The sequence below is a fragment of the Prionailurus viverrinus genome, chromosome E3 (assembly GCF_022837055.1).
Source record: "Prionailurus viverrinus isolate Anna chromosome E3, UM_Priviv_1.0, whole genome shotgun sequence".
NCBI classification, from domain to species: Eukaryota; Metazoa; Chordata; class Mammalia; order Carnivora; family Felidae; genus Prionailurus; species Prionailurus viverrinus.
Window position 1 is genome coordinate 26,929,315 of NC_062576.1, and position 19,135 is coordinate 26,948,449.

The 19,135-nt window shown below is 42.7% G+C and overlaps 1 protein-coding gene across 4 annotated transcripts in view; it reads left to right on the top strand.

Annotated features, from left to right (window-relative positions):
- The window catches only part of TMC7 (transmembrane channel like 7), a 56,367-nt gene that overhangs the window by 27,247 nt on the left and 9,985 nt on the right, over nt 1-19,135 (top strand). For 3 of the 4 annotated variants that reach the window (XR_007147838.1, XM_047839065.1, XM_047839066.1), the window contains exons 6-13: nt 1,711-1,856; nt 5,480-5,627; nt 6,916-7,089; nt 8,731-8,888; nt 11,356-11,473; nt 11,908-12,005; nt 14,254-14,440; nt 16,433-16,563. Coding sequence is in view for 3 of the 4 variants with exons in the window: in XM_047839065.1 (XP_047695021.1) it covers nt 1,711-1,856; nt 5,480-5,627; nt 6,916-7,089; nt 8,731-8,888; nt 11,356-11,473; nt 11,908-12,005; nt 14,254-14,440; nt 16,433-16,563 (1,160 nt within the window). In the remaining variant the exon portion in view is untranslated. The remainder of the gene's footprint in view (nt 1-1,710; nt 1,857-5,479; nt 5,628-6,915; nt 7,090-8,730; nt 8,889-11,355; nt 11,474-11,907; nt 12,006-14,253; nt 14,441-16,432; nt 16,564-19,135) is intronic. The other variant, XM_047839067.1, reaches the window with a different exon arrangement.

Genomic DNA, 19,135 nt, shown 5'->3' on the forward strand with positions numbered 1-19,135 from the left:
CTCTACACCTAATGTGGAACTCGAACTCACAACCCCGAGATCAAGAGTCTCATGCTCTATCAACTAACCAGCTGGGATCCCCAGGGATTCTTTATATATTCTAGATATAAGGTCCTTATCAGACACATGGTTTACAAGTATTTGCTTCTATTCTCTGGATTGTGTTTTCACTTTCTTTTTTTTTTTTGTTTTTTTTTAAATTTTTTTTCAATGTTTTTATTTATTTTTGGGACAGAGAGAGACAGATCATGAACGGGGGAGGGGCAGAGAGAGAGGGAGACACAGAATGGGAAACAGGCTCCAGGCTCCGAGCCATCAGCCCAGAGCCTGACGCGGGGCTTGAACTCACGGACCGTGAGATCGTGACCTGGCTGAACTCGGACGCTTAACCGACTGCGCCACCCAGGCGCCCTTCACTTTCTTGATAGTATCCTTTGAAGCATAAAAGTTTTTAATTTTGATGAAGTCCAATTTATTTTTTCTTTATTGCTTGTGCTTTTGGTGTCATACTTAAGAATTCGTGGACAAATTCAAGGTCATGGAGACTTTAGTCCTCTATTTTCCTGTAAGAGTTTTCTAGTTTGGGCTCTTGCATTTAAGTTTTTGATCCATAAGTTAATTTTTATATATAGGGTAATGTAGGGGTTCAGCTTCTTTTTCTTTTCTTTCTTTTGCATCTGCTACCCAGCTGTCTTAGTACCATTTCTTGAAAAAACCATTCTTTCCCTTTATCAAAAATCAATTCATCATAGATGTATTTGCCTCAATTCTATTCCATTGATCTATGTCTATTTTTATATTACTACCACAATGTATTGATGAATGTTGTTTTATAGTAAGTGAAATTGGGATGTGTGAGTCTTCCAACTTTATTATTCTTTTTCAAGATTGTTTTGGCTATTCTGGGCCCCTTACAATTCAATGTGAATTTTAGGATTAGCTGGTAAATTACTGCAAAGAAGCCACCAGGGATTCTGATACAGATGTGTTGAATCTGTAGATCACTTTGGAGATTGCCATTATTCTCCTGATCCATGAACATGGGATGTTTTCCACTGATTTAGATGTTTAATTTTTCTTAACAATGTTTGATAGTGTTAAGAATGTAAGAAAGAAAGAAAGAAAGAAAGAAAGGAAAGAAAGAAAGAAAGAAAGAAGAAAGAAAAGGAGGGGGGTGCCTGAGTGGCTCAGTCAGTTAAGTGTCCAACTTTGGCTTAGGTCATGATCTCATGACTCATGGGTTCGAGCCCCATGTTGGGCTCTGTGCTGACAGCTCAGAGCCTGGAGCCTGCTTTGGATTCTGTGTCTGTCTCTCTCCGTCCCTCCCACATTCATGTTCTGTCTGTCTCTCTCTCTCTCTCTCTCTCTCTCTCTCTCAAAAATAAACATTAAAAAAAAAAAAGACTGTGTGATTTACACTTCATGTTTTAAATCTATACCTAAGTATGTTATTCTTTTTGCACATGGAATTGTTTTCTTAATTTCATTCTTGGATCATACATCTCTGTATTTTTAATGCTCGGGTTTTATCCGTGCTTTGTTCCCCAAACACTAACCAAACATGCCTTATGATTCTGGCATTGTTCTGGTGTCTGGGAATTCAGGGATGAACAATGACACTGGAATGCGAGTTTCTTGAGGCAGAGACTGGTCTCCTGTTCCCTGAAGTGAATTCACCAGTCTGACCTCATGCCCTTGGTTTGGTTTCAGGGTTTCTTGGAGGAGACCTGCCTCTTTTATGGACATTACACCATTGATGGGGTGAAATTTCAGAACTTCACCTATGATCTGCCCCTGGCTTATTTGTTAAGCACGATTGCCTACCTGGCCCTGAGTCTTCTTTGGATAGTGAAAAGGTAAAATTTATCTCTTCATTGTGTTCTTTTTGCATTACCTTTGATGGCTGGGGTTTATTGGAGGTCCGTGGACTCTTGGAACCATTGCCCAAAGGATGAGCAGAGGCCAGGAGTAGGATTTGGGAAGAAAGGTCCATGAGTCTTTTGCAGGCAGGGGAGACCTGGAGGAAATGGAAGCAAAATTTGGGAGCTGGAGCAGAAGTCTGGGGTGCTTCAGTCAGTCATAATTACACACATTGGCCAGCGCCATAATGTAACCTTACCTTGGATCTGGTGTGAATGCTAATCAGGTCTCTACTGGGTTGCAAGTGTTAGAGACCCTACTCTGATTAACTGCGGTAAAGGGGAACTGAGGGGCTCAGAGAACCAAGGTAGGGAGGAAGCTCCAAATTATAGGAAGGGTAAGGATATAGGTATGTCTTCTAAACAACCAAAAGCAAGGGCTCCTTCCTCTCTGATTCTCCTGGTGGCAGCTTCCTTACATAGACTCTCAGTCACAGGTTCAGAAATCCTTTTGAAGAGACTCATTGATTCTGCTTAATTCAGGTATCCAAACCCGACCCTTCAACTAAGGTCAGCAGGTCAAGGTCATAGGAGAACGTCTCATTTTCCATGGTAGACCAATGGTTCAGTGGGAGATGCCAATTCCCAAGACATGAATAGCAAGGAATATTAATTACTTTAATTACTAACAAACAACTGTCCTAAAAAGTACCAACAGCCAAACAATAGGAGTTGTATATCTTTCTTACATGAAGTTCTGAATAGAGACACAGGTTACTGTGGTAGACTCCTTCTCAGTCATTCTGGGATTCAAGTTTACCAAACTTCAGCCATTTTCAGCATTGGCTAGAAAGGCAGGAAGGGAAAACAAACATGGAGGAGTATCACATGGGAGGTATTTATAGGCTAGGCCTGGAAGTGATGCACATCGTTCACATTCCATTAGTTATAGACCAAAGATAACTGTGGGGGAGGCTGGGAGATGTCCCTGGGCTGGCAGCTATTTTCTAGCACTAATATAATACTATAGGAGAACCGCAAGTTTTTAATGGACAGCTTGCTTGCTCTGCCCCAACGATGTTGGTCGGCAGGCAAGGTTATGGGTGGGCACCTCTCTTACCCGCTTCACTGTCTACATGAGAGCATACGTGCTATAAGCCATGGGGCTCTGAAGCTCCTTATCACAGGCATAGAAGGGACCAAGGTGTTGAGGACAGAGTTGCCCTCCACAGAGACTAGGATTTATCACCACAGAAAAAGCCCCAGAGACTAGCTGGGCACTCATATCCTGTGTTGGCATCTATGAGATGAAAATTAAGTGCTGTGTGTCCATCGCCCACTCAAATGGGCAGCATACTGATGCAAAAAAGCAGTGGCTCATTTTGAGAGCAGAGAGATGCATGGTAGAGAAATGTTAGTTGATTGGGGTCTGGCTTTGCTACTCTATGATTATGGCAGGGACAGATCCAAGTTTTATGGGCCTGCGGTTTAGACAGTTTGGAGGGGCCCTCTTTGAGATGAAGAATACAAAAAGGTCTTGTGTAAAGTCTGAAAAAATAAACACAACAGGACCATATGAACACGTTGCTGGAGGCTCTCCCAGGACCTTGGAAGGAGTCCTGGAGAAGATTTAAGCTTTATTAGCCGAATAGTGACTCCACCTTCAGACCTTGCCCAAGCTCCTCACCTCAGGGCTCTGATTGCTTCCTGAGGAAGACTGGAGGGAGGCCTGGGTGTGATGTCATGGGGAAAGTCTATTCCAGGAGGAGGAAGTGCTATTAACAGCAAAGAGCCTGGACTTCGGGGTCCAGAGACCAAGGTTCAAACACCCCTTCACCTCTGTGAGCCTCATTTTCTTCCCCTGTGAAATGGAAGATTAACTGAAACAAGGCAGGTAAAGGACTTAGTACTGGCACCTTCCAGACATTTATTGAATTAAAATTACCATCGTTGTCACCGTCAAATTAGCCCCAGTTCTTGCCCTCACTCTCTGGATCTAGGGAAATAATTTTTCCCATCTCTGTATCTCTGCTTTCTCATCTGTAAAATGTAGTTTTGGTCTAAATCATAGGATTTCAAGTGGGATAGGACCTCAGAATCCCCATGGAGCTTGCTAAAATAACGTATTTCTGGACCCCACGTGGGATCTCCTGAATTAGGAATCTCAGAGTGTGAGGCCTCCTGGGCGTCTGCATTTTGGAAGAGCACCCCAGGTGGTTCTGATATACAATTTTTGCTGTGACCTTTTGGCAGAATGACTGATAACTGTAATTTCCTTATACTTCAGCTGTCTTTACAACTCACTAGCAAATCCTAAAAATATCCTGTTGCCTCTACACAGTCTGTGGCATTCAATGTTTTCGTATCATCAAAGGCTGGGGTGTATTTTTTTCCAGGAAGGCATTTGAATGAATTAAAATTATAAAATGTGCCACCAAGTGGCATCTGACCTAAATAGGTGCTCACTAAATAGTTGGCTATTTTACCATTTAAGTCATTTATACATTGATTTATCCATCAATTATATTTGGTTATATTATGGTCCAGGCATTCCAGATATAAAAATGGCCAGATAGCCAGGGTACTTGCCCTCAAGGAATTTAAAATTTAGTCAGGTTGGGGTGCCTGTGTGGCTCAGTCAGTTAAGCGGCCGACTTTGGCTCAGGTCATGATCTCGCGGTTTGGGAGTTTAAGCTCCAGATTGGGCTCTCTGCTCTCAGCACAGAGCCCGCTTCAGATCCTGTCTCCCCCTCTCTCTGCGCCTCCCCTGCTCATGCTGTCTCTCTCAAAAAATAAGTAAACATTAAAAATTTTTTTGGGTGCCTGGGTGGCGCAGTCGGTTAAGCGTCCGACTTCAGCCAGGTCACGATCTCGCGGTCCGGGAGTTCGAGCCCCGCGTCAGGCTCTGGGCTGATGGCTCAGAGCCTGGAGCCTGCTTCTGATTCTGTATCTCCCTCTCTCTCTGTCCCTCCCCCGTTCATGCTCTGTCTCTCTCTGTCCCAAAAATAAATAAACGTTGAAAAAAAAAATTTAAAAAAAAAATTTTTGTTAATTGAGTCAGGTTAAGGGGCTGCAAGATGATTGCGGATTAGGTTCATTGCCTTGAAGAAAATAGACTAATTTGAAGTGGGGGGTCACAACTTTAGATGGGGCAGTGAGGAATCTTTGCAAGGGATATTTGAGCTGAAACCTGAATGATGCAAAAGGAGCAGCCTTGGGAAGAGGCAGGGGAAGAACTGTCCCAAGAGTGGGTAGAGGGTCCTGTAAGTACAAAGGCCCTGGGGCCGGAGAAATTTGTGTGTTTATAGAAAGGAAACAAAGCCATGGTAGTTACAGCAGAATGGCCGTATGGGAGGAAAGATGGCACAGTGCAGGATCTCTAGGCTGTGTTAAAGAGTTTAGATTTATTCCAGCTGTGAGAAAAGCCACTGGGCAGATGACATAATTGTCAACAAGCTACCTGTTTAACTGCCACTCATATTTAGAATGGTCCAGAACGTGTCCATGTCAAAATGAGTGGAAAATGCAGCCATGCATTTTTTTTTTTTAATTGTAAACAAAGCCAATCTGTGGGCCTGTATGCTGTTCTTAAAAGAAAGGGAATCATGTCTTGGACTCAGGTCAGTGGAAGGGTTCAAAATCAACCTGATCCGGAGCGAGGAGCACTTTCAGAGTTACTGCAACAAGATCTTTGCTGGCTGGGACTTCTGCATCACCAACCGTAGCATGGCGGACCTGAAGCACAGCAGCCTGCGGTATGAGCTCCGGGTGAGTGCTGCTGGCTTTTCCCTCGGTGGGTTCCTTGCCAGCAAAGTCGTGCCTTGGAAAGCGGGGGTTGTAGTTTGCAGAGCAGCTGGGTCGGGGCCAGGCTGTCTTCAGTACTCAGCAGATTTCCCTAGTGTTGGTTTCAAGAGCTTTCCATGGAGGGTGCCACTGGGTGGCTCAGTCGGGTAAGTGTTCGACTTCGGCTCAGGTCATAATTTCATAGTGTATGAGTTCAAGCCCCACATCGGGCTCTGCATTGGTGGTGCAGAGCCTGCTTGGGATTCTCTCTGTCTCTCTCTCTCTCTCTCTCTCTGCCCCTTCCCCACTTGTGCTCTGTCTCAAAATTAATAAATAAACTTAAAAAAAAAAAAAGAGCTTTCCACAGAGATCCCCTTACCCTACACATGGAGCTGATGGACTGGGGATTGGAGGAGATGTGGGGACATGATGGTGGGTGGGAGGGGAGAGTATCTTCCCTCCTTCCCCACCACCTCATGCTGTTATTTTTCCACCTGTTGAGAATCTGTCGTGCATCACTTATACCAGGAGAAACAACTAAGGGGGGAGGCCACAACGATAAGGTGGAGTGGAGAATACAAAAAAGTACAAACGAATTTCCAGATTCATAAGGGGAAAAAGAGGAACAAATAGTATCTTGACCAAACCTACCAAAAAAAAGAGGAGGGGACAATTATATCAAAACCATAATAAAGTAAGATGGAAGGAATCAAATTAAATGTATTATCTGTTTAAAGGAACGGCACAGGGTACCTGGCTGGCTCAGTCAAGTAAGCATCCAACTTCAGCTCAGGTCGTGATCTCGCAGTTCATGAGTTCCAGCCCCACATCAGGCTTGTTGCTGTCAGTCTGTCAGCACAGAGCCTGCCTTGGATCCTTTGCCCTCCTCTCTTTCTGCCCTTCCCCCGCTCACGCTCCCTCCCTCCCTCCCTCTCCCTCTCTCTCTGTCTTTCAAAAAATAAATAAAACATTAAAAAAAATTTAAAGGAATGGCACATACTGCATGTCAGTAATGTCATGAATAGGTTATGCTTCCGTTTTCACATTTATTGTGGAGTCTAACTGTTGCCTTAAATAGGAGGCTCTACCTTGACTTAGGTCTTTAGTAGACATGAAGACTAGTTGAGCTTGGTCTGGGAAGATACCTGGGGGGAGATGAATGCTTAAGGAAGGTCTTATAGATGGCTGGATAGGGCACGACGGTGAGTCACATGTTCAACCCCTGAATATCGCTTCACCTAGTGCTCACAGATGAGTTTTCTTTGGCCCTCAGGCAGATCTGGAGGAAGAAAGAATACGGCAGAAGATAGCAGAAAGGACCTCGGAAGAAACAATACGGATTTACTCTTTGAGACTGTTTTTGAACTGCATTGTTCTGGCTGTTTTAGCTGCATGCTTTTATGCAATTTATAGAGCAACGATATTCTCACAAGAGCACATGAAAAAAGTGAGTACTCTGTGAAAGTCAGTTTAACTTTTACTTTGGCTGGACATTTTGTAGGCCAAGTGCATTGTCTGAAGTGGATATAAATTTGGCTGATATGACAGAGAACTGGAAAATCAGAGGTGACCAATTTCCACTTTGATTTTGTTTTATTTATTTATGTATTGTTTTAAAAGTAGGCTTCACTCCCAGTGGGGAGCCCATCGTGGCGCTTGAACTCACAACCCTGAAATCAAGACCTGAGCCAAGATCAAAAGTTGGACGCTTAACTGACTGAGCTGCCCAGGAACCCACAATTTCCACTTTTAATAAAAATAACAAAAGCATCCAAAAAGAGTGTTTGGAATTCCTCCTGGAATCCATAGGATTCAAAATTCAGGCTTGCCTGCCTAGATTTAATAGCCAACTCCACTACTTACTAGCTGGGGCCCCACTTTACCTAAAATAGCAGGTGTTTTAGGGGCGCCTGGATGACTCAGTTGGTTAAGCGTCCGACTTTGGCTCAGATCATGATCTCGCGGTCTGTGAGTTCAAGCCCCGCATTGGGCTCTGTGCTCACAGCTCAGAGCCTGGAGCCTGCTTCGTTCGGATTCTGTGTCTCCTTCTCTCTCTGCCTCTCCCCCACTTGTACTCTGTCTCTCTCTCTCAAAAATAAATAAAACATTTTAAAAAGTTTAATAGCAGTGGTTTAAAAAAGCCAAGTTCGTCTGGTGGCTCTACTTCATGAAATCAATCATCGGGGTCCCAGGTTCATTCCTGTTGTGGCCCTGCCATTCTTAGGATGTGTTCTCTTCTATGTGGTATGAGACAGTTGAGCACATTCACGTTCTAGCCAATGGGAAGGGGTCGGGGAAGGCACACCCTTTCCTTCAAGGGCAAGACCTAGTGCTTGCACTTAAAACTTCCACTCACATCCCTGATCGCTGTATCTAGCTATAAGGGAGGCCAGGAAACATAGTTTTATCCCAGATAGCCACATATGTGACCAATTAGTCTATTACTCTGAAAGGAGGGACTGGCTAGTCCAAATCAATTACTACTATGGCCTTAATAATACTTTAAATTGCCTATTAATACAGATTCCATGGATTTTTTCTTTCTTTTTTTTAATGTTTATTTATTTATTTTGTGGGGGAGAGAGAGAGATACCATGAGCAGGGGAGGAGCAGAGAGAGAGAGGGAGAGAGAGAATCCCAAACAGGCTCCGCACTCAGCATAGAACATGACTTGAGGCTCGATCTCACTACCATGAGATTGTGACCTGAGCCAAAATCAAGAGTGAGATGCTTAACCGACTGAGCCACCCAGGCGCCCCATCCATGGATTTCTTTCAATACTTGACCTTAATCCAATAGAGCAAATTTTTCTTCCTGAGGTGCTAGAGCACAGTTCCTCTATTTGAACACCCAAGGAAGGAAATGGCTTATGTTTATGGGCCATGTTGAATGACATATATGTTTTCTTCCGTTTGTTTTCTAAATATGTATAGTTGAGCTCTTTTTTTGTTTATTTCTTCCAGTTTTATTGAAATATAATTGACATATAGCATATAAGGTGTTCAGCATAATGACTTGACTACGTCAGAGTTAAGTTCTTTCAAGGTCAATTCATCTGGGTGCAAACTTCCCTTTGTTATCTTCACAGGAAATTGACAAGATGGTTTTTGGAGAGAACCTTTTGATATTGTACCTGCCTTCTATTGTGATCACGCTGGCCAATTTTATCACCCCAATGATCTTTGCCAAAATCATCCACTATGAGGATTATTCCCCAGGCTTTGAGATCCGGCTGACAATCCTTAGGTAATGCCTAGACATGCCAAGCAGATCACCACTTGCCTGCTTTCTTGCTCATGGCAGACATTGCTGATCAATTGTGGCACCTTTTCCTGCTGAGCCAAGAGGCCTCTACAGCCTTCAGACAGCCCCTGTGAATGAATTAGAGTGTGCCCATGCAGTGAAATCTCTTTGACTTAAGCATGTACTCAGTGGTACTATATTTTTTGTACATGTGTTAGCATATCAACAGCCGAGGGCATGAGGTGGGGGCCCTGGGAGGCGGTGTTGCTCGGAAGATGTTAGAAATGACAAGTGTTTACCAGCAGGGGAGTGAGGGAATGAGAGAGAGAGAAAGAAGGGATAAAATGTATCTTATTGGAGCTGTTGGCAGCTGGGGCTCAGTCCTACTGGACAACTGGGAGTTTGGGTAGGAAAGCTCTTAAGAGTGTTCCCACCCAACAAGGCACTCATTCTGGACTTCCTAAAGGTGGCTGGCTCCCGGAGGCATGAATTCCCTCACATTGCCACCTCACTACCCGGTGTAAGGGCCTTGGGAGGAGAGGGGAGGAGAGTCACAGGGGCTTACTGCACGAACCTGCCTGAGGCAGCTACTGGTATAGTGAGTACCAAGAAAATGTGGCTAAGTCACTGACCAGATGTGTTTCAGCTGACTTCTTATAACTTGTTGTAAATATCTCTCTTCATTCTTAATAAATGTTAAGTTTCCTAGAAAAAAGAAAGAAAGGACAGCTGTAAAGCAGGGTTTGGGGAGCTAACCAAATGAGCTGAAGAGAACCAGATGGGGACAGTGTGAAATAGAGCGTTTCATGCCTCAGAGGGCATTTGCTTCTTAAAAACAAAACTTTTTTTTTTTAATGTTTATTCATTTTTGAGAGAGAGACAGAGCACAAGCAGGGGAGGGGCAGAGAGAGACGGGGAGACAGAGAATCCCAAGCAGGCTCCAGACTCTGAGCTGTTAGCACTGAGACCGACGTGGGGCTCGAACTCACAAACTGTGAGATCATGACCTGGGCTGAAGTCGGATGCCCAACCGCCTGAGCCACCCAGGCGCCCCCAAAACTTTTACAGAACAAAAGGTATAATGAACCCCCCATATGCCCATCACTTAGTTTCAATCATTACCAACATTTGGCTAATCTTGTTTCACCTGTCCCGCTCCCCAACTTTTGCTGGATTATTCTGCCCAAATCTTATTTCACCTTTTTTTTTCTTCCTTAACATACTATCATCATACCTAATAAAATCAAGCCAGTTACCTGATGAAGTTGCAAATGGCTTTCTAGGATTGTTTTGTTCAAACCAGGATCCAAACAGGATCCACATGCTACGTTTGGTTGTTATGTCTCTTAAGCCCCCTTTATTCTTTTAAGAATTCCCCTTCCCCTTCTTTATGCCATTGATTTGGGTGGACACTGGGCATTTGTCCCGTAGAACATCGCCTAGTGTGGATTTAGTTCATTGTTTCTTCGTGGTGTATTGTATCCTCCTATTGCCTACAGTTGCTCTAAACTGTGTCAAATCTGACTTTTCATTAGATTCCATTTTTAGTAGTGGGCCCATCCCCAGTGGTGCTGGGTACTCACATTCTGCCAGGAGGGACACAACGTCAGGTGCAGGCTATGTATCCAGAAGAGTGCTTTGCTCCCCCCTCCTAACTTTTTCATATTTCTATTTTTTTTACAAGCAAACAATAGAAAAGCATCTTTAAAAAAGGTTAGCCCACTCTGTCCTCCTGTCTTTGTTTATTTGTGAGAGAAAGAGTGCATGAGAGGTGCAGAGAGAGAGGGAGACAGAGAATCCCAAGCAGGCTCCACACTGTCAGCGCAGAGCTTGACATGGGGCTTGAACTCACAAACCTTGAGATCATGACCCGAGCCAAATTCAAGAGTCGGATGCTGAACCAGTTGAGTCACCCAGGCGCCCCTGCCCTCCTGTCTTGAATCCTGCTTCCCCCAGGCAGCTCTCATCTGCATGGTTGCATTGTCCATCTGCCTGTTTTGTGTTCTTCCAGAAATAGGATCCTATCTAAGTGACACTCTGTAACATGCTTTTTCCACTCCCCAATATACCAGACATCTCTCAAAGCTTCTATTTAGAAGACACAATTAGTTCCCTTCAGGAATGTGTAATGTTCTGTAGTGTGGCCGCATCGTCATGGATGCAGGAATTCCCAGCTTTTTGATCTTTTTTCCCCCCGCCATTTAAAGAATTGTAGCAAATTACATATACAGCATGAAATTTCCTATTTTAGATATTTTTAAGTGTACAATTCAGTGGCATTAAGTACATTCCCAGTGTTGCTACCAGCACTACTATCCTTTTCCAGAACGTTCTCATAATCCCAAACAGAAACTCTCTAATATTTCTAGATTTGCTTTGAAGCTTTTCCACTCGTAGCTTCAGTTCCAAGGAGCCAGCCTGCCCTAAGGCCTCCTCGTCCTGTACCCTCCCCTCCCTCTTTTCCCTGCAGGTGTGTGTTCATGCGCCTGGCCACCATCTGTGTGCTGGTATTCACCCTGGGCTCCAAGATTACATCCTGTGATAACTACTCCTGTGAGCTCTGTGGCTATAACCAGAAACTCTACCCGGTGAGGCTGCAGGGATGGGGGTGTCCTGCAGGGTGGGTCATCCTGGGGTGACAGGCTCAAGGTTAAGAGAACAGCCCTCAAACCTCTGGGTTTGAATCCCAGATTGGCCCACTTTCCTGCTGTATGGCACAGTCCGACACAGGAGACACTTCTATAGGCTTGAAAACCAAAGTCTGTGCTGGAGCTCAGAGGGGCATCTGCTGGTGGCCTCCAGAGGTAGCAGGATCTGTGGGCAAAAAGGGCTCTGGAAGGAATCTGAGAACCTGGCACTCTCTCTCTCTCTCTTTTTTTTTTTACGATTTTATTTTTAAGTAACCACTCCACCCAGTATGCAGCTTGAACCCACAACCCCGAGATCCAGAGTGCATGCCCTACCAACCGAGCCAGCCAGGAGCCCCAAGGGCCTCATTTTCTCTTGATCTCTTTGGTTCCAGTGCTGGGAGACCCAAGTTGGACAGGAAATGTACAAGCTGATGATCTTCGACCTCATCATCATCTTGGCCGTGACGCTTTTTGTGGATTTTCCTAGAAAGTAAGCATGAGGGATACCCCTCTAATTTCCCCTACCCCTCCGACCCCCTCCCGAGTCCTCGCTGGAGGCTCCCACCACAGCTGCTTCACAGAGTGCTGACAGAAATCACCAACAACCATCTGGTGACTTTTAACTTGCTCTGGGCCATTGACCTCATGGTTCATTAGGTGCCCCCTTGAAAGGCAGCATAAACAGAAATGGTGCTGCTTTCCATGGGGCTTCCATGGAGGTGGCTTCCAGCCATTATCACAGCAACTATCAGGGGAGGCCTGGGTTCATCCCCCAGGACTGCCACTTGCTGGTCATGTGACCTTGGGCAAATTATTTAAGCTCTGTGCCTCTTTTCCCACCTGCGAAATGGGGATGGTAGCATTAGCCACTTGACTGCACTGTCGTGAGGATCACATGAGAAAATGCAGAGATAAGTACTGAGCACTCAAGAAAATACTATCACCACATGATCGCCATTATTTAAAAAAATAAAAAAAATTTTTTTAATGTTTATTTGAGAGAGAGAAAGAGAGCATGAGCAGGGGAGGGGCAGAGAGAGAGGGAGACACATAATCCAAAGCAGGCTCCAGGCTCTGAGCTGTCAGCACAGAGCCCGATGTGAGTCGTGAACTCATGAGCCTTGAGATCATGACCTGAGCTGAAGGTGGACACTCAACAGACTGAACCACCCAGGTGCCCCACATGATCACCATTATTTTGTCATCATATTATTATTGTCATCTCCTTGAGCCTTAAGTGAAACTGTTTACTTAACCACTTTTTTTACCCAGGTGTACAAATTATTCAGGCATGTCAGAAGTCCAGTAAGCCCTTCAAAACCAACTTTAAAAAAGAAAGTGTCCTTTTAAAAACCTACACAAATATGACATGAATGTGTGCTTATTTTAAAATGTTAAATATTTAGTATTTAAATAAATACAGAAGTCCAGAGAATAGTGAGACTTCTCTTTTGTTACCGTCCCCTTAACTCCCCAGTCCTACCTTATTTCTCAGACGTGGCCATTGGGGTAGATCCAGCAGTCCTGGGGCATCTGGGTGGCTCAGTCAGTTAAGCATCTAACTCTCGATTTTGGCTCAGGTCATGATCTCATGGTTCATGAGATCCAGCCCTGTGTCCAGCTCCATGCTAACAGCATGAAGCCTGCTTGGGATTCTCTCTCTCCCTCTCCCCCTCTCCCCGACCCATACATGTGCATTCCCTCTCCCTCTCTCAAAAAAATAAATAAATAAAAACAAAGACACATTTACATAACTACATGTATAAGTAAACACACAGTCTTGCTAGAAGTGTTCCTTTTCCGCCTTTAAATGGGATCACGGTACATCTGCATTGGTCTGCACCTTACTTGTTTTCCTCCCTTGCACACACAAAATATCATGAATAACTTTCCAGTCAGGACACATGGATTTTCCTTGTTCATTTTAAGGACTGTATAATGTTCCACTGTGTCTGTGGCATATAGTTTGTCAATGTAGCCCCTACTGATGGTCATTTAGGATGTTTCTAGTATTTAAAAAAAATTTTTTTAATGCTTGTTGTATTTTTGAGAGAGAAAGAGAGAGGGAGAGAGAACATGAGCAGGGGAGGAGCAGAGAGAGAGAGAGGAAGACACAGAATCTGAAACAGGCTCTAGGCTCTGAGCTGTCAGCACAGAGCCTGATGCAGGGCTCGAACTCATGAATCATGAGATTGTGACCTGAGCCTAAGTCAGTGCTTAACTGACTGAGCCACACAGGCGCCCCTGTTTCCAGTATTTTTGCTAACACGTGGCAATCTGCAGTGAACAACTATGTGTGTTAGTCACAGGCCCCTGCTTCTGGGGTTTCTGTGGGAAGATTCTAGGATTCCAGGAAGCGATTATGCTAGGTGGTAGGATTCTCATAAGCCATTTTCTGTGTGAATGCACATTACTTTTTGAGCCGAGTGGCAAGCCAGTACACAGACTGCCACTAATGGTCACCACAATCTGGTGTGTTAGGTTGTGTTATAATTCCCCTACATTCCATATGAGGAAACAAACCTCATCTGACCTTATCTGGCTGGTAAACTGTAGATCTGAGATTCAGACTCTGGTCTCAATGATTCCAGAGTTCACGGTCTTCTGCATCTAAACATAATGACTAACCGGTTTCCATGAGAAATGTGTGTGGAAATAGCCGTGATTTGGGGGACGTGGTTCTGTGGCCTTGGCAGGTACTGGCAATCCAGGTGAGAAATTGTCCTGTTTGTTTCCAGGCTCCTGGTGACCTACTGTTCCTCTTGGAAATTGGTTCAGTGCTGGGGACAGCAGGAATTTGCCATTCCTGATAACGTTCTGGGGATTGTTTATGGGCAAACCATTTGCTGGATTGGAGCCTTTTTCTCCCCTCTTCTCCCTGCAATTGCAACCTTGAAACTCATTATCATCTTTTATGTGAAAGAGGTAAGGAGAAGGTTGGGCAGGGGGCTGATATTCTGGACCATTCTTGACCTTGCAAGGCATTTGGCAGTCGTGTGACTGGAGCCTATCCACGTCCTATCAGATGTATCAAAACTACATTCCTTATTCGATACATATTTTTATTCTGGAAAAAAAGACTTTGAATGGATTTCCACATTTTTATAATTTTGAGAGTCTTAAGATTTTTTTTTTTTTTTTGCTCCTGTGATTTAAATGTTGTTTTTGTAGGTAACCATCTAAAAATTGAGTTGTAATTGATCCATCAGCTGGTAGTGGCACATCTGGTGATGTTTAACAAAGCATTTATTAATTTAAGTTTTGTCATTTTCTGTTTGGATGTTGGAGGCATTGTATTTATTTTCAGGTGTCAGTTATTTGTGTAGCTCCTTGAAGGGCTCACGGGAAGTAAGTATTGTGTCTGAACTAAGTGCTGAATGGGTAGAGTGGCCCTGCAGATGACTGACTGATCTGGGCTTCATTACTGAGCTTCTTTTATTATTATTGTTGTTGTTATTATTATTGTTATTATTATTATTATTATTATTATAGAAGCAATAGATGCTCAATATCAAACATTTAAACAATGCAGATATGTATACAGTAACTTTCATCCCTTCTTCCAGAGGTGCCATCTACTAATAAGCCCCACACTTATTAATTACCTATTATGCCAAGCCCTGAGGATTCAGAAATGGAAATAATAATTATAATATTAATATTCATAATGACAGTAATCATAATGATAAGAATACCATGTACTCCCCTGCCCCGCTGAACACTTTCCATAGGCTATCATATAATGCTTATACACATCTTTTGAAGTAGGTACTGACGTTAATCATATTTTATAAATCAGGAAGCTGAAGTTCAGAGAGGTTAAGTAACTGGTCTGAGGTCACATAGCTTATAAGTGACTCCAGGTTTACTTCACTCAAGACCTAAGCTATTTAATCCTGAGGTAAGCAGAGCCTTGAATTGAGCCTACCCAGATGTTTTGGCCTTTGAAGAATGTTCTGATGCTTTCATTTGGAAACTTCAGTTGGTTGAAGTAACCAAAGGAGAGGTGGATGTGAGAAAACATACAGGAACTTGTTCCCTTTCCAGAAAATATTGGCTACCCAGTGCTTTCCTGGTGTGTAGCCCAGTAAAGATATGTGGGAGTAACAGAATAGGTCAGGGGCGCATGGCTGAGTTCTGACACTACAGGCCTGACCAGCTAGCCACCCCCAAACAGGACACCGGGGGTCCCTACTACTCTTTGCCGTCTGGCTCAGATGATTTTCTGGCTTCTGCTGAAGTCAGAACGGCTTGCTGCTCCCTCCTAGTAATGTATTTTTTAAAAATATTAAGGGGAAATCTTAGGCCTATTGCTATACCTTTCACCCCCTTTCCACTTGATATTTCCACAAGTCTTTTTGGCCCTGATGGAAATATTTGTTTTTAATATACAGGAGAAATAAATGCTTATAAAAAATTCATGTAATGAATTGTATGTTCTCATGGATCCATTTAACACATATTTAAAGTCCTGTAAAGTTTTTTTAAAAACTTAAATGAGATCATACAGCACAGAGTTCTGAAATCTGCCCTTTCATTTCATAGTACTCCCAGGACAGGACGCAAAGCCCATATCCTTTCTACCGGCTCAGGGTATTCCATTGTGTGGATGCACTTTAACCTTTAAGTGACCCCTGTCGATAGCTCTTTCATTGCTTCCAGTTACTCCCTGATATCAGTAACTATAGCAGTAAACATCCATATAGGTGAACTTTGGCCCATTTATTCCATTTTCTCATCAAGATGAATTTCCCAAGGTTGGGGTCTGGATTAAACATGTTTCATTTTCATCTGTATTGCTGACTACCCTCTAGAAAAGTGGCATCAGTTTACATTCCACTGGGATGCATGAATGTGCTCATTTACCTTCAAGGAAGCTATGCTCTTACTTTTTTCTCTTTCTTTCTCTCCCCTTAGATAAGTCTTCTTTACACCTGCCGGCCCTCCCCAAGGCAGTTCAGAGCATCCAATTCTAATTTCTTCTTCCTGTTGGTGTTGCTGATAGGGCTGTGTTTGGCAATAATACCTCTGACGATCAGCATGGCACGGTAAATATGATTTTGTTTTCGAGAACATTTCCTTGCTTCTTGACATGTTCCTCTTTTATATTAAAGGGTCCATTGTGTTCTTTATTGGTTTTCCAAATTCATGGCGTTCCACCTGCAGAAGTCAGTAAGTCACTCCTGGTTTAGCCAGGCCCATCATTGTTTTGGAATCTCTCTCTGGATGCTGGAATGTCTTGGTCCACTTCCAGAACTTTGGCTGGCTGTGTTGCCAGTGTTTTAGAGTACTGGTTGGGTCTGCCCTCCCCCACTCCCTTTTCCTAGGACCTCTCTGCTGGTATCCTTTTGGATTATTTCTTTGTTTCTGATTACAAAAATAATACATCTTCATTATAGAAGAATTTGGAGTATCTTCATTGTGACGGGCACTGGGCTCGGTGCTAGGAGTATGGAGACGATTCAGACATGGCACAAGGAATGTTGAGTCTAGTGTAGAATTTGGTAGGAGCAGAAATGCTTAAGACTAGGGATCAGAAGTTGAGTGTTCAGACCCCAGTGACCCTACTCCTTAAGAGTATAACCATTTATACCAAAGGCCAACAAACATTTTCTTTAAGAGGAATCCTAAATATTTAGGCTTTGTGGCCATATGGTGTTGGTAGCAACTGTTCAACCCTCCTGTGGCATCACGAAAACAGCTGTAGACAGTATACAAACTAATGGGCATGACTTACTCCAATAAAACTTTACTTATAAAAAACAGATGGTGGGCCACATTTGACACTAGGGCTATAGTTTACCAGTCTCTCTGACTTATATTCTCATGGAATTCCATTTCTTCATCTTTCAGTTAAAATCCTTGAACTTTTCTGTCTCTCAGATTTTATTTTTTAACCAATTTGACTGTATATCTTTATTGTTTTTTATTATAGTAATAGATGTTATGTATAAAAAAACTGTACACAAGGGTGTAAATGAAAGAGAAACAAATTTCCCATTATCCTCCCTTAGTTGCACTCCACCAAGGTAACCACTACAAATATTTTAATATTAATATTTAATATATTAATTATTCAGTATATTAATATAAATATATTACTTCCAGAAATTCATATGAACACTATTTATTTTTTAAAATATTTTTAATTTAAAATCATTAACATTAAAAATTAATTAATTTAAAATTAATTTAAAATTATTAAAATATTAAGTTTTAATTATTTGATATATTAATAAATATATTTATTACAACCCGAAATTCATATGAACACCATTTATTTTCAAAAATATTTTTAATTTAGGGGCGCCTGGGTGGCTCAGTTGGTTGAGCATCCGACTTCAGGTCGGGTCATGATCTCACAGTTCGTGGGTTCCAGCCCCACATCGGGCTCTGTGGTGACAGTTCAGAGCCTGGAGCCTGCTTCGTTCGGATTGTGTCTCCCTCTCTCTCTGCCCCTCCCCTGCTCACATGCTGTCTCTCAAAAATAAATAAATGTTAAAAAAAATTTAACAAAATATTTTTAATTTAAAATCATTAAAGTTTTTTAATGATTTTAAATTTTAAAATTAATTTAAAAGTATTAAAATATTAAAATTTAATTGTTTAATGTATTAATAAATATTAATATATTTATTACTTCCAGAAAGTCATATGCACACTATTTATTTTTATTTATTTATTTTTTCCTTTTTTATTTTATTTTATTTATTTTTACTTATTTATTTATTTTATTTATTTTTAAAAAAAAATTTTTTTTTTCAACGTTTATTTATTTTTGGGACAGAGAGAGACAGAGCATGAACGGGGGAGGGGCAGAGAGAGAGGGAGACACAGAATCGGAAACAGGCTCCAGGCTCTGAGCCATCAGCCCAGAGCCTGACGCGGGGCTCGAACTCACGGACCGTGAGATCGTGACCTGGCTGAAGTCAGACGCTTAACCGACTGTGCCACCCAGGCGCCCCTGTTCTCAGTTTTTAAGAGTCTCTTATGGTTTGGCTCCCTCCCTCTCTAACCTCTTTTTTTTTTTCTTCCCCTCCCCCATGATCTTCTGTTAAGTTTCTCAGGATCCACATAAGATTGAAACCATATGGTATCTGTCTTTCTCTGTATGACTTATTTCACTTAGCATAACACTCTCCAATTCCATCCACGTTGCTACAAAAGGCCATATTTTATTCTTTCTCATTGCCACATAGTATTCCATTGTGTATATAAACCACAATTTCTTTTTCCATTTGTCAGTTGATGGACATTTAGGCTCTTTCCATAATTTGGCTGTTGTTGACAGGGCTGCTGTAAACATTGGGGTACAAGTGCCCCTATGCATCAGCACTCCTGTATCCCTTGGGTAAATTCCTAGCAGTGCTATTCCTGGGTCATAGGGTAGGTCTATTTTTAATTTTTTGAGGAACCTCCACACTGTTTTCCAGAGCGGCTGCACCAGTTTGCATTCCCACCAACAGTACAAGAGGGTTCCCGTTTCTCCACATCCTCTCCAGCATCTGTAGTCTCCTGATTTGTTGATTTTAGCCACTCTGACTGGCGTGAGGTGGTATCTGAGTGTGGTTTTGATTTGTATTTCCCTGATGAGGAGCGACGTTGAGCATCTTTTCATGT